General features: G+C 33.3%; 3 protein-coding genes and 1 pseudogene across 3 annotated transcripts; 3 read left to right on the plus strand and 1 right to left on the minus strand.

The window, feature by feature from the left end:
* Positions 1-572: 572 nt before the first annotated feature.
* Positions 573-2,399, plus strand: LOC117933033 (probable (S)-N-methylcoclaurine 3'-hydroxylase isozyme 2). The gene is made up of 2 exons (XM_034854380.1): positions 573-1,588; positions 1,686-2,399. Exons 1-2 carry the CDS (start codon positions 698-700, stop codon positions 2,289-2,291), a joined length of 1,497 nt encoding a protein of 498 aa, XP_034710271.1. The 5' UTR covers positions 573-697; the 3' UTR covers positions 2,292-2,399.
* Positions 2,400-5,696: 3,297 nt separating this feature from the next.
* Positions 5,697-7,566, plus strand: LOC117933035 (probable (S)-N-methylcoclaurine 3'-hydroxylase isozyme 2). The gene is made up of 2 exons (XM_034854381.1): positions 5,697-6,699; positions 6,793-7,566. The coding sequence occupies exons 1-2, from the start codon at positions 5,824-5,826 to the stop codon at positions 7,396-7,398; spliced, it is 1,482 nt and encodes a 493-aa protein (XP_034710272.1). The 5' UTR covers positions 5,697-5,823; the 3' UTR covers positions 7,399-7,566.
* A 6,380-nt stretch (positions 7,567-13,946) lies between these two features.
* LOC117933333 lies at positions 13,947-19,065 on the plus strand (annotated as a pseudogene).
* Positions 19,066-21,711: 2,646 nt separating this feature from the next.
* Positions 21,712-23,226, minus strand: LOC117933334 (uncharacterized mitochondrial protein AtMg00860-like). The gene is made up of 2 exons (XM_034854699.1): positions 23,079-23,226; positions 21,712-22,028 (listed from the first exon to the last, which is right to left on the minus strand). The coding sequence occupies exons 1-2, from the start codon at positions 23,224-23,226 to the stop codon at positions 21,712-21,714; spliced, it is 465 nt and encodes a 154-aa protein (XP_034710590.1).
* Between the last annotated feature and the right edge of the window lie 2,664 nt (positions 23,227-25,890).

The raw sequence follows: 25,890 nt of genomic DNA on the forward strand, positions 1-25,890 counted from the left end.
TATTATTTTATTTTCAAATTATTGTTGTGGGTATTAAGATGATGACAACTTGTCTTAAACTCGCTTTATTGCCATCATGGAGAGAGTCATTGGAGAAGTAGTCGATATTTCCTCGTGATGTGTATAATTTATATTAAATAAAAATTATATTAATAATTTTAAATTAAGATTATATTTATAATTTTTAAAAATAAATTTTCAAACCAATATGCCTTTAACCACATAGAATAAGAGCATAGCCACAAACGAGTCATAGATTCTTAGTTCAAATATAAAAACAAAATTAGAAGTGTTTACCAAGTCATGGGAGGTATGGTTGTTCGCCAACTTTGAAAGAAAAAAATAAAAAATTTACTTTTTTTTTTTTCATATAAAAAATAATGATAAATTAATATCAATTATTGAAGGCCTCTGATTAAATTAATATCTTTTTACCTGCGCGAATCTCAATCATATCAGCGCATCACGTGCAAGGCGTACAATTCGAAACAAATTAATTTTAAAAATGTTCAAAGGGAGGTTTCTTGACAAATAAGACGGTATCATTTTGATGAAAAAAAGAAAAAAGAAAATTGCAGATACCAAATCCACTTAGTTATCATTTGGATTTAAATCCTTCCCTTTTTCTCTTTTGCCAAACACTTTTTTAGAATCACTCACAGTATTGCGGTATCGCGGCATTATTTTCGTCAATACCATGGATCCAGACACGGTCACAGCAGATATCAGTATCTTCTCCTTCTTGTACGCTCTTCTTTTGCTACCATTTTTGGTCATCCTCAAGCACATTTTCCTCAAACCTCCACCACTTCCACCAGGTCCATATCCATGGCCTATTATCGGAAACCTCCTTCAAATGGGGAAGAACCCTCATGCCAAACTAGCCAACCTCGCCAAACTCCATGGCCCACTCATGTCCCTCCGCCTCGGTACACAACTGATGGTGGTGGCGTCCTCGCCTGCAGCAGCAATGGAAGTACTCAAGACCCATGACCGGGCCCTCTCTGGCCGGTACCTCAGTAGCTCAGTTCCAGTGAAGAACCCTAAACTCAACCATTTGTCAATAGTGTTTGCCAAGGACTGCAATACAAACTGGAAGAATTTGAGAGCTATTTGCCGGATGGAGCTGTTTTCGGGCAAAGCAATGGAGTCTCAGGTGGAGTTGAGGGAGAGGAAGGTGACGGAGTTGGTGGAGTTTTTGGCGACAAAGGAAGGTGAAGTAGTGAAGGTTATGGATCTAGTGTTTACTACTATTTGTAATATACTAAGCAATAAATTTTTCTCAATGGATCTTTGCGATTTTGAGGATGAGGGTAGAGTTGGGGGAGCATTGAAGGATCTCATACATAAGAATGCAGAATTCGGCGCTACTCCAAATTTATCAGATTATTATCCTATATTGGGTGGATTGGATATCCAGGGTATTAACAAGAAAGCCAAGGAGATGTTTGAGAGGATTCCCACTACTTGGGAGGACATTCTCAAAGAAAGAAGAACGCAAAGGAGTAATAGATCCAGCCATCGAGACTTCTTGGAGGCTCTGTTAGAAATTGGGTTTGAAGATGATCAGATCAACCAAGTGATTCTGGTTAGAACAACCCTTCTTACACACACAAATTATTATAGTTGTAAGTCGTTTCTCTTACTGGTTAAATCCTTGATTTACCTCTTCATCATCTCTCCAGGAGCTGTTCAGTGCTGGGGCAGAAACTAGTAGTTTGACGGTAGAATGGGCAATGGCAGAACTGATAAGAAACCAAGACGCCCTGGATAAACTCCGCGGAGAACTCAGACAAATAGTCGGTGAATCTCCAGTAAGAGAATCCCATTTGCCTCGTCTGCCCTATCTCCAAGCCTGTGTGAAAGAGGCACTGAGATTACACCCTCCAGCACCACTACTCCTTCCTCACCTTGCCGCGGAAACATGCCAAGTCATGGGCTACACAATTCCGAAAGACTCGCAAATATTTGTGAACATTTGGGCGATGGCGAGAGACCCCAAGATTTGGGATGACCCATTGAGCTTTAAACCAGAAAGGTTTCTGGATTCAAAGTTGGACTTCAAGGGAAATGATTTCGAGTATATACCATTTGGCGCAGGAAGGAGAATATGCCCAGGATTGGCTTTGGGTGGTAGGCAAGTTCCCCTGATCCTAGCGACGTTTGTCCACTTATTTGGTTGGTCCCTTCCGGGCAACATGGACTCTGCCCAGCTAGACATGGAGGAATGGTTGGTTATTACATTGAGGAAGGAACAGCCGCTACGCCTTGTTCCTAGGGTTAGAAAATAGTTGTGTGATGTGTGGCATGTATGATGTATCTGAGGGTGGGTTAGTTTTCTGGTTTCTATGTAATTGGAATGTTTCTGAATATCAATAATAGGTCTAAGCTTCATGTCATTTTCATGTATAAAAGGATTTCTTGAGCCTGTTTGAATTGGCTTTTCCAAAGCCAAAAATCAGTTTTTAAAAATCTAAGTTAAATGTTTTTATTTATTATTATTATTATTATTATTATTATTATTATTATTATTTGTAATAATAATAAATTAATAATTATATTTAATATAAGAATTTTATTTCAAAAATAAAAAATAAAAAATGTATGCAAACCCGTCTAAACTTCTTGTTTTTTTAACAATTTATACATGTCTTATTAATTTTAGTAATTTACAAAAATCAATCTGTTAAAACTTTTTAAAAAGTTTTAAAATATTAGTCACGTTTTTATGAAAAAAAAATCAATAGTTTTAATAAAATAAATATACAGTAAATTTTAGAAATTAAATAAGCATTTTTTTTTTTAAAAAAAGAGTTTTACAAATAAAAGTTACAAATTCAATTAATTGATTTTACCAAAAGTTTTGAAAATATTTTCATAAAAAGTTCAATAATTTAATTTTTTAAAAATTAAGTTTCCTTTCTCAGATTAACTAAAAGATAAAATAAAATAAAATTAGAAGAACGAATATTTTTGTTATTTATGAATAGAACTATACTAATTTTTTTTAGGATGATGTTTACTTTCTTTAAAGAACATCCCACGTGCTTTATACATCACTTAAAATGAAAGGATAAATTAAAGGCATCATTTGAAGGAATTGAGTCTCTTCATTCTTCTTCCTAACCCTTGGTAGTGCCGTTTGTTTTTCGTTAAATGGAAAAAATAAAAATATTAATCAAATACATAATTAAAGTGAATTTGATTAATAAGTTCAATTTAATCATGTTGTTTAATATTAAAAGGTTACTTTTAATTGAATAGAAAAATAAAATATTTTGATTTTTTTATTAAGTTAAAAAACAAAAACCAACTTGCTTCCATTTCTTTCTCTTTCATTATTTTTGTCCTTTTTTTTTTACTTGTTAGTTGATAGCATTAAAGTTAATCTTCTTGAAAATTTGATGGTGTGAGTGATCTTCATGGTTGGTCTTGTTTATCCCGATATGGCTTTGCAGATATTTCACAAGGGGGCTTATTTGATTGGTCATTATAATCTTGGAGGCATTATAAAGTCATTTGAGTAGTAAATCCTAAATGGTTGTTTGTAAAAGTTGATACTTATTCTTAATGACTTGAGTTGATTTCAATTTAAATTGTTTTTAAAATTTGAAGTTAAAACTTATTACTTATTATTATTATTATTATTTACTTTATGTATTATGGTTGTTTGGTAAAATTAAGTTAAAATTTATTTTAAATTATTAAATTGACATATTAATTTTTGTTAATTTATTCTCATTGATAGTAATTCATTTATTTTCATTAAGTTTAAGCAATAAATTTATTTTATAAAACATTCATATTAAAAATATTGTAAATAGAAAAGATAACCATAAAATATTTATTATGAAAGATGAGCAATAAAAGTAGAATCATAATTCTAAAATACACTCTTACTAATGTAAGTAAATGAGGTAAAAATAATTTGAAATTAAGTATAAGATAATTATTTTGACTTAATACTTAATATTGAAAATAACTTTAAATTAAATTATTAAGTCATTTGATTAATCAAACACCCTATGTTTATATAATGTGAGATAGACATCTAATGCTGATTTGACAAAAGAATCATATTGAATCTGGGTTTATTTCCAATTTTGAAGAGGATCACTCCAATAAAACGTGATAAGAAACTTAAGAAATTTGGAAAGTTATTTCAATTTTACTTTATTCTAGTCTTTTTCCAACACGAGTCTAGTTTGTCAATTTGGTTTCTAAAATGAGATTATGCAATCATATTTGTTGCCCTTATCCCTAGTAGAACCTTAAACAACAATAGATCAACATATCATCAAATGATTAAATTACTCTTATGGACTCTAATATAGTGTGTATTTCAATCTAATTAGATTTCCAATTGTGATTTAAGGGTATTTGGTAAAACTTAACTTATTACTAAATTACTTAAGTTGACTTTAAGTTAAATTATATTGAAGTTGATTTGAAATTTATTACTTAATTTTTACTTTTAAGTATTAAATTTGTTTGATAAAAATAACTAAAAATTTATTCTAAATAATTAAATTGACATATTTATTTTTATAAATTCTAATTAGGGTAAAAAAAAAAAGATTAAGTGATAATGGAGGTTATAGAGCAGTAAAAGAGATCGTAGAAATAATTAAAGCAAATGATGAGAAAAATGTAAAATAAAGATATAGACTTACAAATAATTTAATTATTTTTATTTATTACTTAAAATTATTTTTAACTTTAAGTCATACCATTAAATTATTTTATCAAACATATTTAATGAATTAAATTAAATTATAAAGTTACTAGTTATTAAGTTAGTTTACCAAACACCTATAACTGATTCAAAATAAAAACTATTGCTTTAAACATAAGTTAAAATACAAAATAGAATAGATACTTATACAATAAATAAAATAGAAAATTTTGTTTCTTTGTGGAACACGATAGGACAAAAATAAGTATTAAATATGAGAAATAATTTTTATTTATTTTTACTATTTCCTTTTTATTTTTTAATTTAAATATAAAAAATATTTATTTATTTCATTTTGTATTGACCCAAAAGGAACTTGTTTCATTGACCACACTCACAAAATAAAATAATGATTAGTGCCCACTCAGTGGTTGTTTGCTGTGATTCTTCACCAACCTTGGGAAAAGACATTTTTCAAGTAAAATCCAGAAAAAATTATAAAATTTAGGTATGGTATCGTGTATATAAAATAAGGATAAGTTAATATGAAAAATATATTGATATTATATTGCTTAAAAAAAATACCACTTGAAAGTGTTACCGACCAAAATATTTATTTAGAAAGAATTGTTTTATATTGAAAACTTGTGATGGCAGCACCAAGAATCAATCATGGAGACCACCCACCACGTTTACTTTGGCTTTTTTCAGTTTATTTATTTTACTTCCTGCACAGATATCAATCACAAGTTGTTTATCCTGTAATTATATTATATTAAAGTTATTTAAAAAAATAATTTAAGTATAAATTTTAAATTTTAAATTTAAATTTTTAAAAATTAATCCTTACATTAAAGTTTTCCCTTCAAAGGATAATTTTTTATTCAACATCCCACAAAGTATAACAAATTTGGAAATAATTTTAATCATAATATTTAATTTAAAAAACAATATTTATTTATTTTTTCAGAATCCCCTTTAAAAGATGGACTAGGAAGCATAAAAACGGTGGACACAAACTCAACCCTCTTCATTCCAACTCAAATCTATTTCAACAATTTCATCGATTCAAACTTTCCCTTTTTCTCTCTTGCCAAACACACTTACAGATTCACTGACAGTATTGCAGCTTCATTTTCATCAACACTATGGATTCAGACACAGTCACAGCAGATATCAGCCTCTCCTCTTTCGTATACGCTCTTCTTCTGCTACCATTTTTGCTCATTCTCAAGCATATTTTCTTGAAACCTCCACCACTTCCACCGGGTCCATATCCATGGCCTATCATCGGAAACCTCCTCCAACTGGGGAAGAACCCTCATGTCAAACTCGCCAGCCTCGCCAAACTCCATGGCCCACTCATGTCTCTACGCCTCGGTACACAGCTGATGGTGGTGGCATCCTCGCCTGCAGCAGCAATTGAAGTACTCAAGACCCATGACCGGACACTCTCTGGCCGGTACGTAAGTAGTTCACTATCAGTCAAGGACCCTAAACTTAACCATTTGTCACTAGCGTTTGCCAAGGAGTGCACCAACAACTGGAAGAATCTAAGAACCATTTGCCGGACGGAGATGTTTTCAGGCAAAGCAATGGAGTCTCATGTGGAGTTGAGGGAGAGGAAGGTGATGGAGTTGGTGGAGTTTTTGGCAACAAAGGAAGGTGAAGTGGTCAAGGTTATGGATCTAGTGTTTACTACTATTTGTAATATACTAAGCAATACGTTTTTTTCAATGGACCTTTGTGATTTTGAGCGTGAGGGTTTGAAGGATTTCATCTATAGAGCTGCAGAGTTGGGGGCTACTCCAAATCTATCAGACTTTTATCCTATATTGGACGGATTGAATCTGCACGGTTCTAAGAAGAAATCCAAGGAGGCGCTGGGGAGGATTCTCGCTACTTGGGAGGGGACTCTCAAAGAAAGAAGGAAGCAAAAGAATCCTGGTTCCAGCCATCGAGACCTCTTGGAGGCTTTTTTAGAAATTGGGTTTGAAGATGATCAGATCAACCAAGTGATTGTGGTTAGAGAAACTCTCTTCCACACACAAATTATTAGTCATAACTGGTTTCACTTCTAGTTATTATGACTTGAATTTACTTCTTCATCTCTGCAGGAGCTCTTCAGTGCCGGGGCAGACACTAGCACATTGACAATAGAATGGGCAATTACACAGCTGATTAGAAACCCAGATGTCATGTATAAACTTCGAGATGAACTCACAAAAATAATCGGTGAATCTCCAGTAAGAGAGTCCCATTTGCCTCATCTGCCCTATCTCCAAGCCTGTGTGAAAGAGACCCTGAGATTGCATCCTCCAGCACCACTACTCCTTCCTCACCGAGCCATGGAGACATGCCAAGTCATGGGCTACACAATTCCAAAAGACTCCCAAGTATTTGTGAACATTTGGGCTATGGGGAGAGACCCCAAGGTTTGGGATGACCCATTGAGCTTCACACCAGAAAGGTTTCTGGATTCAAAGTTGGAATTCAAGGGAAATGATTTCGAGTATATACCATTTGGGGCAGGGAGGAGAATCTGTCCAGGAATGGCTTTGGGTGCTAGGCAAGTTCCCTTGGTTCTTGCAACGTTGGTCCACTTGTTTGATTGGTCTCTTCCGGACAATATGGACTCCGCCCAAATAGACATGGAGGAGTGGTTGGTTATTACATTGAGGAAGGAAAATCCACTGCGCCTTGTTCCTAAGGTTAGGAAATAATTGTGGGGGCATGTATGAGGGGGTTACTAGTTTCCTGGATCTCTTAATTTCAATGTTGTTTTATGTAAGATCAATCTTATGGCATCCTTATAACCAGCTCATTTTGTGTCTTATATTAGTACTTCATCAAGAATTATGGCCTCTGTGATCATGAGGATGTCGCTCAAACATCAACTTATTTTACTGATTGGAAATAGTTCCATGACTTCATATATCTCTAGCGGGTTTTTCCAAGTGTTGAATAGTTAATATTAAAGAGTCAGTCAGAAGACCGTTAACTTTTTGTCATTTTTGTTTGTATTACACTCGTTTTTGTCATATTAATTGGATGGTTGCGTCTTGCTTAGTTATTGTTAGAACTTAAATATTCTACAAATGACTATATTCCCTATTTAGTAATGCATAAAAGTCAATTTACAATAAACTTTGATATGGAATGAGATTTAGGTTGAGAGTTTCCCAGAGTTCTCAAATATTTCTCTTTGATGTTTTTTATAATCCTTATATTTGGTTGGGAATATTTTTAAAAATAATTTTTTAAAATCAATTTTTGAGAATGATTCTTAAAAATAATAGAGATGGGAAGGGTTTAAGATTAGGATTAGGCTTCAGGTTAGACAAGTTTTTAATTATCTTCCATTCTCTAAAAAGAAACCCTAGTCATTATTCCCTAAAGGAAGAGAAGAGACCACATTTCTTTTGTGCCTAGATTTGGAGAGAGCCGTCCGGTATATGGAAGACTCAGCTTGTTCTTATATATATATAAGAGCTTTAGTGTTGTATGTAAAACATGTTAAATCATTTTTGAGGATGTGCTAACTTGGTTTTATATATATATATATAAGAGCTCTAGTGTTGTATGTAAAACATGTTAGATCATTTTTGAGGATGTGCTAACTTGGTTTTATAGGGTTTCAAATTTCTCCACACTAGTGCCCACTCGGTCATATATATATATATAAGAGTTAGATCATTTTTGAGGATGTGCTAACTTGATTTTATAGGGCTTCAAATTTCTCCACACGCTTGCCCACTCGGTCATTTTTGCTCAATGATTCATTTGGTTGCTAAGAAACTATAGGAAAAGGAAAAAGAAAACTTCAAACTTGATAATAGTCCGAATTTTCTTTTATTTTCCTTTGTGTTTTTTTCAACCAAATAGACCATAAATATAATTTTCAGAATCTTATGAACTCAATGTAGTTGCAATGTTTTGCATTCTTCTATGCTTGATGGCTTTTAAATTTTAAATTTTATGGTCAGTAGTATTATTCTTGCATAGTGTTAGGATATAAATGTAATACAATTTTTGCCTTTAGCTAATCTCTTATTAATAGTCTTTAGATGTTATTCTAATTATAATAAGGTGATTAGGGATGTTCATAATAGGAATTAGCCTACCTCTTCTGTTTATACTTCTAAGTTCATACAATTTGATCAATACTTTTTCCATTCTTTCTAATAATAATAATATAATTTGGTTTAATGAGTTAAGTTTTATCTTGTTTCTTCTTCTTCTTTTTATCATTTTTTTTTTTTTTTTTGCTCTAAGAAGGATGTATGATAGTTTCCCCATATATTAAAAATGAAAATTCAATCTTATTAGAAGAGAAGTTGGTCTACAGGTGATTTTTGCACATGGAAGTTCATGGTTCAAAGTTGGGAAGCTTTTGTACGAAATGGATTAGTGTTGTTCAAAGCATTTAGGATTTGTTTGAAGTGCTTATGGGTTGTTTGAAATCTAGGGTTTATAAACAAAACTTCTACCATTTTGATTGATGTCACATGTTGCATGGTAATGAGGACAACAATCATATCTTAAGTTTGATTCTAATGTTAAATGTATCACTTAACTAGTCAATTATATGCTAGCTTGCATGTGTTCAGTTTACTCATATTTTCCATTAATTGTTGATGTAAGTTATTTTCATAAATAATGATGGTTCGGGAAACCTTTTGGGATATCTAGAATGCAAGAATAATTAAGGTATGAGGTGGAGTCGAAGAATCAAAGTCTCATAAATATTATTGTAGTCTTATTTCAACCAATAAAAAGTTTTACGCTTGTTGAGAGGGTTAGAGATGTCGAAATAAGCTCCAGTAAATTTTATTAAATTTTAGATTCACCAATTTTAAGAAATTGGGACACTGTTTGCATATGTGAAAGAAATCAGAAAATAATGATAAAAAAAAAAAAAAAGGAAAAGTGCTGAAGGAGCTGAGATGTATTCTGCCAAAAATGGCACCACAGTAGTGCTTACCTCATAGCCTGGACCGTGTTTCTAAGTTCTACTGCCATTTTGAGCAGAAAAGTTCCCTCTACTAGAAAAAATTAAAACAGCACCACCCTATAATTTAATGTCATTTTCTCCAACATTGCTGTTATTTTTGTTCTAGAACCTTGAGAACATACATGACCCACATTTTTTTGGACTTTTCTTAAGACAACATTGAATCTCTCACTTTATTTTTTGATATGTCCATACGGTATCTGACTTAGGGCAACAATGGAGCACTCATAAAAAACCATTTTGCAACTTGTCTTCTTCTTCCTTTTCTTTTGGAAAGCTCAGGGGAAAGGAGACATTTTCCACAGTACTCTTTTGCCTGATGTCTTTCACATTTTATTGCTTTGTAATATCTGAAACTCCTTTCCTTTGATTAGACTTGGATGTACTTACTTTTAAACTTTGATTTAATGCAATATTGAAGTTAAATCTTGGATTTTAATGATGATTTTCTTATGCTTTGTTTTTTATCTTGATGTTGACTTCATTTTCATGTCTGTTGATTATACATAGATTAGGCTAAGGAGAAGGTGGTTTTTAGGGCCTCCCTTGCATCTATGAAATGACCCTAAAATTTTAGATGATTAATGACTTATTCATCTTATAAATTGTATTTGTCTATTCTTAATTAGAATGTCATGCCTTAATTCACATGAAAATTGGAGTTTAGGGACACCTTTGAAGGTTCTTATAAAGTGATTTTGGTAATGTCTATTCTTATAAAGTGTTTAACGGTAAAAGCCATTTTAACTTAAGAAGACCATTATTGAGCACTAATGTTATAATTTGGCAAGTAAATGAGTTGTGGGGCCTTTAAGGATTTTACAAGAAGGTCCAACTCACAAGTTTGAAGTATTAGGTTTAATTAAAATGTACTTGTGTTAAAAATTCTCCAATTGAGACCTATAGATAATCTCGGTTGTGTTAGTTTTAATTGAGGGGTTTTTATGAAAAAAAGTTTTTTCCTTAATCCTAAAAGTATCAAATTCTTAATTATTTGACTACTGTGGGGAAATATGTTGTGTTACGTACTATGCCTTCTTGAATGATATTGTTTGATTTTCTTTACTACCTTATTTACTTGAGACTAGAAAAGTTTAGGCTGATGGTGGCGATTGGTACCTAAGTATGCGCTTTTAGAGGGGATAAATAATGTGTATTATATAAGACATGAAACACTAATCACTTTCTTTAATTAGCTTGAATTTATGCTAGTACCAAATCTTGAGAACTAATGTGCTATTTAAGTAAAAAGGCATAAACGGGAGAATAAAGGTGAATTTGGAGCAAACTGCAGATGCAAGATGAAATGAGGTTGAAACCATGCTAAAAATATGAGACTCCACACTTGTGAAGAGGAATGGAAGCAAGGAAAGGTATGAAAATCAATTCAAATTGATGAAAAAAAGCAAGAAGAGGCTAAATATGAGAGAACCATGAATACCAGTGCATTATTTTGAAATTTCAAATTGGAGACATGTAAAAAATGAAGAAAAATGCAAATGAATGAAAAACAATACATCACTTTGAAATTTTGAAGTGGGGAATATCCATTTAAAAGTAGGAAGAAATGACAAAAAGCTATCACAAAAGATGAATTTGAAAATTTTGAATTGAGCAAGGCCAATTCGAAATTATCACTCCTAGTTCAAAATCATTAAACTCAACTCAAAATCAAGGAAGCTTAGTTTGAAATTGCTTTAGATATTTTAACGTTTGACAATTTCTATGTACTTTCAAGATAATATTTCTCATTTATTTTGAAGCAAGTGACCAATACAAGGGTGTCATATTTCATTTTAGGTTTGCGGTATATATGCTTGTAAGGAATGCTAGATTACTTCATTCCTCATCCTAAATCTAGGTTAGTTACATGTAATTCTCACTAGACTTATCTAGATTCTGCGTACAATGGAAAACATGCATTTAAAACAATTATAAGATCTTGAACATGGGATTAAAGAACCTACCTAGATTTGGATGTTTCTAGATCTAATGCTTGCGATTGATGAAGAATAAATCTGAAGTTGTTTGAGATATTGTAGACCCTAAATCTTTCACTCGATGACTTAACTCAAAGCTTGGCACTCAAACGATGAAAGTCTAGAAGGTGAAGGCTAGGTCTCTCTCTTTGGAATGTAGGGAGAATGGAGGTGGATGACTGAAACCCTAACCTTGTAAGGGGTATTTATAGATGCATGAAGAACAAATTCGAAGTCATTTGAGATCTTGTAAACCTTGAATCTTCCACTCAATGACTCAACCTTAGAGCTTAACACTCAAATAATGGAAGTCTGGAAGGAGGAAGCTAAGTTTCTCTCTTTGGAATGCAAGGAGAATGAAAGTGGAAGACTAAAATCCTAATCTTATAAGTGTATTCATAAGGTCCTACTAGGCTTAAGTAACTTGAGCCCATTTTAGGCTTGAGTTACTTAATTTAGCTAAAAAAAAAAGGTCTTAATTGATTGACTAACTTAATAAGACTCAAATTAATCAATTAGTCAATTTCAGAGATACTGTTTACTAACCTTTGTGTAATCTTGCTTAGTTACTAAAATGTCCTGATGCACATAAATGAACAAAAAACTAATCTAACCCTCATAAATCATGTCATCGAGCTTTATGGACTCAAATAGAACCATTGGGACCCATAGGACATTATTGGCTCTCTTAGAATCCAATTCTAAAGTTCACTCTTCATCTTAGTATAATGAGTCAGCTACATTTCATTATCCTATGTGTATTATAACAAGACATTAAGTGCTCTGGTTTGTGACCTACTATATGCTATATATATACAGTCTCCTCATTAATTAGTGTTCATAATTTAACAAGATGCAAACTATCAACATTTCAAGATTACCTTTACTGTCTTTGAGTTACAAATCTTCTTATTGTATGATCATTTGACATGTCCTAACTCACAAAGAGTTTACGTAAAGTTCCACTTAAGGAACTAATTTGACCATGGTTTACTTGAAAACACGTCCTCAAGATCATCAAAAGGGATACACTCTCTCAAAATCTATGAGATATCATGGTGCCTTTATTGAGAATACTTGTTGATACCAACTTCCATTAGCAGTGACTTAATCCATATGGAATATGATCACTTTAAGATCCCATCCATAGGTTAAAGCAATTACTAACTTCTACACAAGTTTAATATTCTCTCAAGGTTGAAACACAATATAATATGGTAACTTGGTGAAGTCATGATGACAAACTGATAGTCTTATGTCATGACTCATTGTAGGCCATATCCAATGTGTAACCATACATACTAGTGTAATCACCATGAGGAACCCATCTTGATGGTCAAGACAAATCATCCCTCTAATTAAGAGGTAGTGTACTATAGCTTCAAATGAATTTTCGAAGTCCACAAACTAGTTATGAACAAATCATCTACTTGTAAGGAACCCATGACTTGGATTTTTTGTGCAACTACTAATGCACTCAAGTCATGTACAATGTAAGAAATACATGTCAAAATGTATGCTCATAAGGTATAATGCATGGAATAAGGATAGATTAAAGTGTAATTAAAACTTTATTAAATAAATAATAAACTCTAAATTTCTTACATCATGTTATACTTTTAAGGGCTCTATCCTAACAATGTTTTTTTTTTTCTTGGTTGATGTTTGTGTTATGATAAAGCCCTTGAAAACATGACATGATGTAACAAAATAAGATTTCACTAATGTATTTATATATATTATGATTTTTGGTCTTTCTTTTATCCTTGATTGCATTATTTTTTGTCTGAGTATTCACACATGTATCACTCGCATTGTACATGATTTGGGTGCATTAGGAGTTATATAGAAGATCCAAGTCATGAGTTTCTTGCAAGTTGATATAATTGGTTCATAGAATTAGGTAATCCATTTAAGATTGTAGTGCATTACTTCTTAAATGAAGTGATGACTTGTCTTGATCATTAACATGAATTTCTTATGATAAGTGCACTAGTGTATATAATTACCCCTTAGACATGACCTATGATGAGTCATAACTAGGAATGGCAATGGGGCGGGTATTTTCGGGTACCCGCCCCGCCCCGCCCCTATTGGGACGGGATTCAAATTTTAGAAACGGGTTTGGGACGGGGTTGGAATTTTTTTTTAATACCCGGGACGGGTTTGGGACGGGTTCGGGTATCGCCCCATCCCGCCCCGTCCCGCCCCGTTTATAATATATGAATATATGAATCTCCGCCTCCAGTGGGATTTTCCGACAAGTTCGTCAATGAGTTTGTGGTTTTCGGCTTAGTTCCGGTGAATTGGCCGCGTTTTGAGTCGCGAATCTTGTCGGAACACCATGATTCTTTTCGATTGGTTCTATGGACTTCTCGCATCTTTGGGGCTATGGTAAAAAGAGGCAAAGATCTTATTTTTAGGGCTTAATAATGCGGGAAAAACGACGTTGCTTCATATGCTGAAAGATGAGAGATTAGTTCAGCATCAACCAATGCAGCACCCGACGTCCGAGGAATTGAGTATTTGGAAAATTAAGTTTAAAGCCTTTGATTTGGGTGGGCATCAGATCGCTCGAAGAGTCTGGAAGGATTATTATGCCAAGGTGGATCAGGATGCTGTGGTGTACCTGGTTGATGCGTATGACAAGGAAAGATTTGCCGAGTCAAAGAGGGAGTTGGATGCCCTCCTTTCTGATGAGTCACTGGCATATGTTCCATTTCTCATTCTGGGAAACAAAATAGACATACCCTACGCTGCCTCTGAGGATGAGTTGCGTTACCACCTGGGCCTGACCAACTTCACAACTGCTCGGGGCGGGGCGGGTATGGGAATTTATCATACCCGCCCCGTCCCGCCCCGCCCCGTTTAATTTTTTAAATGGGACGGGGATGGGAATTATTTTAAATAAACGGGGCGGGGTTGGGATGGGGGCGACCCGTCCCGAACCCGCCCCGTTGCCATTCCTAGTCATAACATAAAACTATTAAACTATGATGACTTTACTAAGCTACTATATTGCATAAACTCTCAACCTTGAAAGGGTGTTAAGCTAGTGTTAAAGTCTTTAGTGACTTTAATGTATGAGTGAGACCCTAAAGTAGTTATATATTTCATATTGATTAAGTCACTATTGATCAAGACAGGTGACAATAGATATTCTCAAGATAGACACCATAATATCTCCTCATAGGATTGTGACATGTCCTCTTGGGTGATTTTAAAAATATGTGATCATGAAATATATGGTTACAATAATGCATTATGTAGAATTTGACATATGCTCTTAGAATCAGATTATGTCAGTTAATCACATAATAGAAAGATTTGAGACTCAAGAACTATAGATATAATCTTAAGAGGTTGATGACATTTATCCCATTAAATTATGAATATCAATTTATGAGGAGTTTGCATGCAGTGGATAATAGGTTACGAACTTGAAAAATTGATTGACTCGGGTTTAATTAGTTTGCATCTTGGATTCTTTGTTGACACAAAGTCTTGAGGTTACATGAAGAATTAATCATTTATATGCATAAGGGCATTTTAGTAAAAATGTAAGGTTATCTATGATTTTATGATTAATCAATTTTATCTTCTAAATTGGATTAATTAATTAATTAGGTCCCAATAGGACCTGATGGGCTAGATTAAGTGACCTAAGCCTAAAATAGGCTTAAGTGACTTGAATCCATGAGGAAGTCTATAAACCCCTCTTAAGGGTTTAGGTTTTAGCATTCCATATCATTGTCTTCTAGAGAACCTTCATCACTCTTTCTTAATAAGATTTGGAGCCATTCTACACAAGTGCTAAGGGCCAAAGAAAAAGTGATTCGGTGGAAGATTACTAGGTAGTTAAGACCATCTTCTTCAAGGGGAGTTTTGATCTAGGAACATCTAGATCGAAAGGTAGTTGTTTAAGCCCTAAATCTAAAGTTTTTTGTTTTTGTATTTCATTGTAATTACATCTAGTATCCTTAGGTTGTCATATGTATGCAGCTATGATCAAGTAATCAAGTTTGTAAAAGATGATATCATATTAACAGTTTGCTTATGCTAATGTTAAGTGTAAGAAATAACTTTTATTACAAAAATTATGGTATTATTGCCACGCCCCAAAACCCACTCCAAGGGCGTGACAGTCATTTCACACCTCAAACCTGAAGGCTTAAAGTGTAACCTGACCCATACAATTATCTTGTAAGTGGAAGTTACCAATTACCAAATACTTGTTCAACGTAACATAACAAAAATTCTAAAATCTTCAAAACTTAACTTTAAAACTAAGCATCCATAAACCAAAATCCATTTATCCAAATAGATTACAAACTCAAACAATTCAAGTGCTAACAAAATTTTCATAATCTCCAAATCTCAACTTCAAACTATCATAAAAAAAAAAAAAAAAAAAAAAAAAAAAAAATCAAAAGTTCAATATTTAAATAGCTTCCAAAAACCAAATAATCCAAATGAACATAAACTTATAAGTTAACAATGTCCAAAAATAACATTCTAAGCAAAATCCTAATGATGACCATTCCCCGACTTCGCCATCACTCCTCCCTTGAACTAAGAGTACCTAAAAAGTAATCAACAAATAGGAATGAGCTCAAAGCCCAATAAGGAACAATAATGTAGTCCATGGATTAAATATTTCAAGTTCACTTGCAAAATAGGAGATATTATGTCTAATTATTTTTATAAACCTTTGAGTCAATTTTGCCAATACATTCAAAACTTTTAGTTGTACACATTCATTTTTTATTCAAACATTTTCATATCAAATTTAGTCAAAATATTCAAATCATTTATTTACTCTGATCATCAAACATCAAATGGTGCCCAATTAAGTGAGACTTTTCAAATAGGTGGCTAGCCTCAAATTATTCCTTTATGATGGACGGAACCAAACACTACTAGTACGTAGTAACCTCTAACCAAACCCCTAGAGGTTGGCGTCCAAATCAATTACATTCCCCACCAAGAAATGTAAAGGTCAACTATTATATCCCGTTGACAAGAGTCAAAAAGTCAAAAGTCAACTATTATATCTTGTTGACAAGGGTCAAACAAAATAGAGTCAAACACTTATTTCAATTATTCAAATTTTCAAAACATAATATCTCCACATTTCTCTATTGTAAACAAAATATAAGGTTTTAACATACATTTCATGTAAAACATATTTGATCCATGCATAAAATGAATAATAACTCAAAACATTTTCAAATGATGTATATAAAAATTTGTTTCTAAAAAAAAAGTGTATTAATTTCTCTTACCTTAAAAGCACTTAGAAACCTTGAAGAGTTTAACTCCAAGAATCTAACTTCCACCTAACATAACAAAAAGATATTATTATCACAAAATTATTTTCCAACTTCTTAACCAATAACAATTTAATTAATTAGTTTCCCTTTATTTGTTTTATTATTTATTAATTAATTTTTTTTTCAAAAATTCATCCTCAATAATTTGTTTCTAATTCCTAAACTAAATTGAATTTCTTAGAAATATTTATTTTGAAATAATTTCTCTCATTACGTCATACAAGAATTTATTTATTTAATCCAAACCTATCATTATGTAGGTTTCCTAGACTTACTTTTTCTTTTAATAATATCAACCTATATATATATATATATATATATATATATATATATATATATATTCTTTTCTTTTTTCTCATCTTAGATTCTACATGTCATTTAACTTTTCAAAAAGCACACACCAATTTTACATGTCATTTGACTTCACACCGAACGACACCATCTTTAGAATTTCTTCATTTTTTTTATATACCCAATCACGTCTCAAGTCCCCCCTCAAAGACTTCTTCCACGTTATTTTTTTTTTCTACTTTTTGTCAACCGCAACTCTAAACATGTATAATGTCCATTTAAAAAAAAAAAAAAAAAAACCCTAATCTAGATTGTGGTTTCTTAAAAAATTACCTAAAGTTTTCACAAAAAGTGACAAATCTAAGAAAATAAAATTGAAGAATTATAAGAAAAAAATCTTACGTATAGAGATCTGTTCTTTAAACCCTGAATTCCGACTCCAATCTTATGTTCTCTGAAATTTTGTGAATAGAAATGCTATTCAGAAAAAAACAGGAAAAACAGTAATTTCTAATTTATACCTAGGGTATTTATTTGAAAAATTACAGTTTTATCCCTCTTTAATTTTATTAAATTAATTAATTAATTAATTAAATTATTATTATTATTATTTTCCTAATTTATTCTTGAAAAAAAAAAATTGGGTGTTACATCCTCTCCTCTTTAACAAAAGTTTAGTTCTCTAAACTTGACATACTTGAGTCTTGAAATAATTGAGGATGTTTTTCTCTCATTTCTTCTTCTAACTCCCAAGTGGCCTCTCAGATACTATGATTGCTCCACTAGACCTTTACCAACTTGACAATAGCATGTCATAGTATCTTATCCATCACATCCACAATTTGCACGGGCACCTCTTCATAGGTTAAGTCCTCCGAAATTTGAATAGGCTCCAACTCCACAACATGAGAGGGATCATAAATATATTTCCTCAAAGTCGAAACATGGAATACATTATGAATCTTAGATAGACTTGGGGGCAAGGCCACTTTATAAGCCAAAGTGCCTACTATTTCGAATACCTCAAATGGTCCCACAAAACGAGGACTGAGTTTCATTTTTCTTCCAAATCTCATTATAAACTTCATAGGTGAAACTTTCAAGAAAACATGATCACCTACTTCAAACTCCAAATCTCGGATGTGATTATCAGCATAACTCTTTTGTCTGATTTGTGCTGCTTCCATTTTTCTTTAATTAAAGAAACCTTTTCAACAGTCAACTACACAAGTTCAGGCCCCAAAAGTTTATTCTCTCCAACATCATCTCAACAAACAGGAGATCGACATCTCCTACCATATAACGCCTCAAAAGGTGTCATCCCAATGCTAGCTTGAAAGCTATTATTATAAGCAAACTCCATTATAAGCAAATAATAATTTCAATTACCTTTTTTGGTCCAAAGTACAATCTCTTAACAAATCTTCGAAGACCTGAATTACCCTTTTTGATTGATCATCAGTCTACGGATGAAAAGCAGTACTAAAACTCAACTTAGTACCTAATTCTTTCTATCAACTATGCCAAAATCTAGAAGTGAAATGAGGATCTCTGTCAGATACTATAGAAACAGGTACACCATGCATTCTCACAATCTCCTTAATATAAAGAGAAGCCAAACGATCCATGGAAAAATTGACTTTCATAGGTAGAAAATGAACAAATTTTGTCAGTCGATCCACAATTATTGATTCGTGCCCAGCTAGTGTATGCCCTGTTGATTGGTATTCAATCAACTGGTGTACTCTGATTTCAGTCCTCAAACGGGAGTGATCAACAAAATTTATAAACCTATTTCACCATATACTAGGGTAGCATTAGCTAGCATAGCATAGTGGCTCTAGGATCATCCACATGGATGGGTTTTCAAATTACAACTGATATTTGTTCAAAAACTGAATTGGTGTTTTTTCTTTTCAAGGTTAGCTTTAAAAAAAAACATAAATATGTTTGAAAAGGTTGGTTTTAAGTGAAACCAATAATAAAGTAATGGAAATTACTTACAAAGAAAAATGTTTCTTAGAATTTTAGATCACTAGGCTCAGGTTCGTCATACAAAAAGGGAGTTCCAGTCACTTGAATCTTTTCCTCGCATTGGGGATTTAACATATAGTTATTTCCCGAACCGGTGTGGAACAGATGTTTCCCCTTGATGGGTTCAAACACTAAATCCCTATCACTGAATCATCTTGCAATGGTTCATACCTCTCACCTAGTATTGACCATTCAAGGTGATCCTTAACCTTGGATTACCCGTTAAAAGCTCGCAAGAGATAACTAATGGATGTCTCCTGGGAATCCAAAAGCTTACCAAGTGTTAGCTATTCTAGATAATCCTACCTTTAAACCACCTCCCAGAGGCTCACAAGAGATAAACTAGTGTATCTCAATGGACGGAGACCACTTGTCTTACCAAGTGTTAGCCCAAGTGATTTTAAGGGATTTTAAGTTAACTAAAAAGATAAAAATCATTAACGGATCACACTTTCTCTTCATTTAAAACTGAAACAAAAAACTTCCAATTTTGGATTCAGAACCTTACCTAGCTTCCTTCACTCCAAGAAACAAAAAGCCTAGTCACTCATCCTCTGGGAAAACATCTTCAGAGTTTGATTTGCTAGAAATAAAAATAACAAGAAAACAAAATGAGAAGGTAAGGCAGAGCAAAGCTCTGTGTATTACTTTCTTGAAAAACTATACAAAGTGTTGTGTCTGAGAAAAACTCCCAAGCTTCTTATATATTATAAAAAGATATTTCTAGAGAGGCTGTTTACCCTTTCTTCTAACTTCCTAACTAAGAAAACCTATGATTGGTGGATTACAAGGAGAAAATAGGGATTTATACAAAAATATCTGAAGATAAAAAATCTAACAGAGTCGGTTGCAAATATCTGAGATTACACAGATGGATTTCACAAGTTGGAAACATGACTTGCGAAAATTTTGTAAGTTGCGAAATTGTCCTTTAGCTTGGTGCAATTGTCTTCCAATGGCCATAACTTCTTCGTTTCAGCTTCGATTTGCACACCGTTTGAAGTGTTGGACTCCTGACTTCCTGAGCTTCGAAAAGATATATAGTATGCATAAAATGGACTCCATTATGTACTCTAAATGTGTCCTACAGCTTCTCTCCTTGGTTCATGTTAGATTTCTCTATCTGTTTTTCCTCCTTGCATTCTTGATTTGGCTTTGGCAAAGGGTTACGAAGATCCAAAGCATAGTTTCTTCATGAATTTGAGCTTCAACTTGGTTTGCTATGAACTATAGAAAGATCTCCCTCATTCTTGGATTGCTTTGGTGATCAAAAAGCTATCAAAAACACCAAAATTAACACAATTTGACTAGAAACAATTGCAAGGGTCCTTAACATGTCAATTGAATTAACAGGCAATAACTACTACTCGAAAGTGTTTAAAAGAGTTAATTACAAGCTATAAAATAACACTTTTTTAGTAGTAATCAATTACCCAAATAGCATTATTACCCCCTAAGGTTCTTGGAAACCCTATCACAAAGTCCATGGTAATATGTTCTAATTTCCATTCAGGAATAGAAAGTGGTTGTAATGATCCTACTGGTCATTGATGCTCAACTTTCACCTATTGGCACACCAAACACTGAGCCACAAACCTTGCAATATCTCGTTTCATACCCGGCCACCAATAATTTTGCTTCAAACCTCTATACATCTTCGTTCCTCTTGGGTGGATCGCAAACTTAGAACAATGAGCTTCCTCCAATAGCTTTCTTCTTAAATCTCCATCATTTGGGACACAAAGTCTAGTCCTAAATCTCAAAATCCCATCACTTGATAAGACAAAGTCAGGCTTACTACCCCTCTTAACTTCTTTCATAAGTTGTACTAATTGCTTCCGAGTCCAAAACTCTTATATGGACTTGTAAACTCCTCAAATATTCCAATAATTGCCTCTGGCAACCTCTAATAGCTGCTAAAGAACCAACAAATTTCCTGCTCAAGATGTCAGCCACAGCATTCGCCTTCCCTGGGTGATACTGAATAATGCATTCATAGTCTTTAAGTAGTTCAATCCACTTTTTTCTCATGTTCAATTCATTTTGGGAAAATAAATACTTCAAACTCTTATGATCTGTGAATATCTCACAAGTTTCACCAAAAAGAAAATGTCTCCAGATCTTAAGTGCAAAAACCACTACAGCTAACTCCAAATCATGAGTAGGATAATTTTGTTCAAAAGGCTTCAACTGTCTAGAAACATAAGCTACAACTTTCCTATGTTGCATAAGAACACAGCCCAAACCCTGACGAGAGGCATCACTATACACCACAAACCTTCCTAAGCCTAAAGGGATAGTCAAAATAGGAGTTGTCACCAATCTGTTATTTAACTCTTGGAAACTACGTTCACAATCATTAGACCACTCAAACTGAACCTTTTTCTACGTCAACCTGGTCAGAGGTAGGGCGATCTTAGATAACCCCTCAATAAACCGCCTATAATAACCATCCAGTCCTAAGAAACTTCGAATCTCAGTCACAGTATTAGGTCTCCTCCAATTTGACACATCATCTACCTTTCCAGGGTCAACAGAGATGCCATCCTTGGTCACCACATGCCCAAGGAAAGAGACTTTGTCTAACCAAAACTCACACTTCTTTAGTTTAACATACAATTGCTTATTTCTAAGAGTCTGCAATACAATACTCAAATGGCGCTCATGCTCCTCCCTACTCTTTAAGTACACCAAAATATCATCTATAAAAACCACCACAAACTGATTTAGATAGGGCTTGAATACCCTATTCATTAAGTCCATAAAAGCAGTAGGTGCATTAGTCAAACCAAAATGCATAACCAAAAACTCATAATGCACATATCTAGTTCGAAAAGAATTCTTAGGTACATCTTCACTTCTAACCCTTAACTGATGATAACTAGACCGAAGATCAATCTTAGAGAACACACATGCACCCTGAAGTTGATCAAACAAATCATGAATCCGAGGAAGGGGATACTTGTTCTTCATCGTCATCTTATTCAACTCTCTATAATCAATGCAGAGTCTCATAGATCCATCTTTATTCTTTACAAATAAAACAAGAGCTCCCCAAGGTGAAACACTAGGCTTAATGAAGCCCTTATATAACAACTCTTGAAGTTGAATCTTTAAGTCCTTAAGCTCCATAGGTGCCATCCTGTAAGGGGCATTAGAGATAGGAGTTGTCCCTAGTGCCAAATCAATGGTGAACTACACTTTCCTCTCTGGTGGAAAGCCAGGTAGATCCTCAGGAAAGACATCAGGATAATCTCTTACAATGGGCATGTTTTCCAAACTTTAAATCATATTCCTCATTCACAACATAAGCCAAAAAAAGACTTGACAACATTTCCTGAGCAAAGAACTAGCTCGCAAGGCTGAGATCATATGCAGTGGTTTGTCCACATGCTTTCCATCAAAACTAAAATTAGGCTGACCAGAAATCCTAAACATCACTCTTTTCCTAAAACAATTAATAGATGCATGGTATGAAGCTAACCAATCCATCCCCAAAATCACATCAAAATCCTAGAGGTCAAGAAGTACTAAGCCAACTATCATATCTCTATACCCAATCATCATACAACAATCTCTAAGTATTTTATTAACCACAACAGAATCTCCCAGAGGAGTAGCAACAAATAAATCAAAGTCTATGTTGCCAATCGACATACCCAACAAACCAGCAAAAGATATGGAAACAAAAGAGTGCATTGAACCGTGATCAATTAAGGCTCTAAAAAATAAGGTGTGAATTCGAAGAGTACCTGTCACCACATCAGAAGTAGCCTGAGCATCTCTATGAGTCAATGAAAATACCAGCCCTTGAGCCCTAGGCTTATGTCTATCTTCTTTATTCTCTTCTTTTGGCTTCCCAAATACAAACTTCTTATTTTCTGGACAATCCCGAACCATATGTCCTTATTTTCCACAACCAAAGCAAGCTCTTGTATCTCTATAGCATGGCCTACCCCTATGCTTCTTACCACAAGTAGGACAAATCCCATCTAAATTTTGTGTTGTTTTTCCTTTATTCTGATTTCTACTTAGAGCAGACTTTTTCTATGCTTGGTTACCATGAGCACCATCATTTCTATTCCTCTTCCTTTGTTGTTCCCTATATTGGTGAAGCTCTTCATTATCATTCTCTGCAATAAGGGCTTTGTCTACTACCTCTAAATAAACACTAAGCTTCAGAATTAATATCTTATTCTTCAAATAAGGCTTCAGTCCATCCTGAAACTTTAATGATTTTTTCTCCTCTATAGCAATCAATTATAGGGAAAAACGTGATAGTTCGATAAACTTAGCCCTATATTGGGCCACAGTCAAATTCCCCTGTTCCAAACAGACAAACTCTCCCACATTTTATCATCGAACACTGTCAGGAAAGTACATCTTATAAAAAGCCTCCCTAAACGGACTCCAAACAATAGGCCCCTAATCCTCCAAAAACCTCTCAGTCATGCGACACCAATGGTCTGCCTCTTTGTCTAACATAAATGTTACATAAGAGGCTTTTTGCTCCTTAGAACAATCAATGACATCAAAGAATTTCTCTATCTTCATAATCCAAGCCTATGCCTCTGTTGGATCTGAAGTACTAGAAAAGTAAGGAAGACCCAACTTCTTAAAGTCGTCAAATGAGCTACCCCTAGTAAATGAGGATTGTCTTTGACCATTATTTCCAGTAGCTCTAGCCTGACGCTCAACCAAGCCAACCAAAGTCCTTAAATATCTATAAAGCCCTTTAGTACTCATAGGGGGCAAAACCTTAGGTGGATGAGGTATATCATCATTAGCTTGACTGTTTTGGGAAGATGCAGGTTTCCTTGGTGGCATGATGTCCTATAAAGTAAAAGGTATAACTAAATTAGTCACTAAGAAGCCAAACAAGCAAATCAGAATTATCAGAAATAAAATGAATCGGACTAGATGAAGTTGAAACTTAAACTAATGCATCACTTATCTATTCCCAAAGGTAAACTAAACAAGTTCCCATCAAGATCACAATCTAGTGCTCTGATACTATTCTGTCACACCCCAAGACCCACTCCAAGGGTGTGACAGTCATTTCACACCTCAAACCCGAAGGCTTAAAGTGTAACCTGACCTAAACAATTATCTTATAACTGGAAGTTACCAATTACCAAATACCTGTTCAGAGTAGCGGAACAAAAATTCTAAAATCTTCAAAACTTAACTTTAAAACTAAGCATCCATCAACCAAAATCCATTATCTAAATAGATTGCAAACTCAAACAATTCAAGTGCTAACAAAATTTTCATAATCTCCAAATCTCAACTTCAAACTATCATAAAAAAAATAAATAAATAAAAATAAAAGTTCAATATCTAAATAGCTTCCAAAAACCAAATAATCCAAATGAACATAAACTTATAAGCTAACAATGTCCAAAAATAACATCCTAAGAAAAATCCTAATGATGACCATTCCCCGACCTAATTATCACTCCTCGCTCGAACTAAGGGTACCTGAAAAGTAATCAACAAATAGGAATGGACTCAAAGCCTAATAAGGAACATTAATGCAGTCTATGGATCAAATATTTCAAGTTCATTTGCAAAATAGGAGATATTATAACTAATTATTTTTATAACCTTTGAGTCAGTTTTGTCAATACATTCAAAACTTTTAACTGTACACTTTCATTTCTGATTCAAACACTTTCATATCAAATTCAGTTAAAACATTCAAATAATTTATTTACTTTGGTCATCAAACATCAAATAGTGTCCAATTAGGTGAGACTTTTCAAATAGATGGCTAGTCTCAAATTGCTCCTTTAAGGTGAACAAAACCAAATACTACTAGTACTAATAACCTCTAACCAAACCCCTAGAGGCTGGGGTCTAAATCAATTATATTCCCCACCAAGAAATGTAAGGTCAACTATTATATCCCGTTAACAAATGCCAAAAAGTCAAAAGTCAACTATTATATCTCATTGACAAGGGTCAAACCAAGCAGAGTCAAACACTTATTTCAATTATTCAAATTTGCAAAACATAATATCTCCACATTTCTCTGTTGTAAACAAAATATAAGGTTTTAACATACATTTCATGAAAAACATATTTGATCTATGCATAAAACGAATAATAACTCAAAACGTTTTCAAATGATGTACCTAAAAATTTGTTTCTAAAAAAAAAAAGTGCATTAATTTCCCTTACCTTAAAAGCACTTAGAAACCTTGAAGAGTTTAGCCCCAAGAATCTAACTCCCACCTAACATAACAAAAATATGCTATTATCACAAAATTATTTTCCAACTTCTTAACCAATAACAATTTAATTAATTAGTTTCCTTTTATTTATTTTATTATATTTTATTATTTATTAATAATTTTTTTTCAAAAAATCATCCTCAATAATTTGTTTCTAATTCCTAAACTAAATTGAATTTCTTAGAAATATTTATTTGAAATAATTTCTACTTCATACAAGAATTTATTTATTTAATCCAAACTCATCATTATGTAGGTTTCCTAGACCTACTTCTTCTTTTAATAATATCAAACTCTATCTATCTATCTATATATATATATGTTCTTT

The sequence above is a fragment of the Vitis riparia genome, chromosome 16, assembly GCF_004353265.1.
Source record: "Vitis riparia cultivar Riparia Gloire de Montpellier isolate 1030 chromosome 16, EGFV_Vit.rip_1.0, whole genome shotgun sequence".
Classification (NCBI taxonomy): Eukaryota; Viridiplantae; Streptophyta; class Magnoliopsida; order Vitales; family Vitaceae; genus Vitis; species Vitis riparia.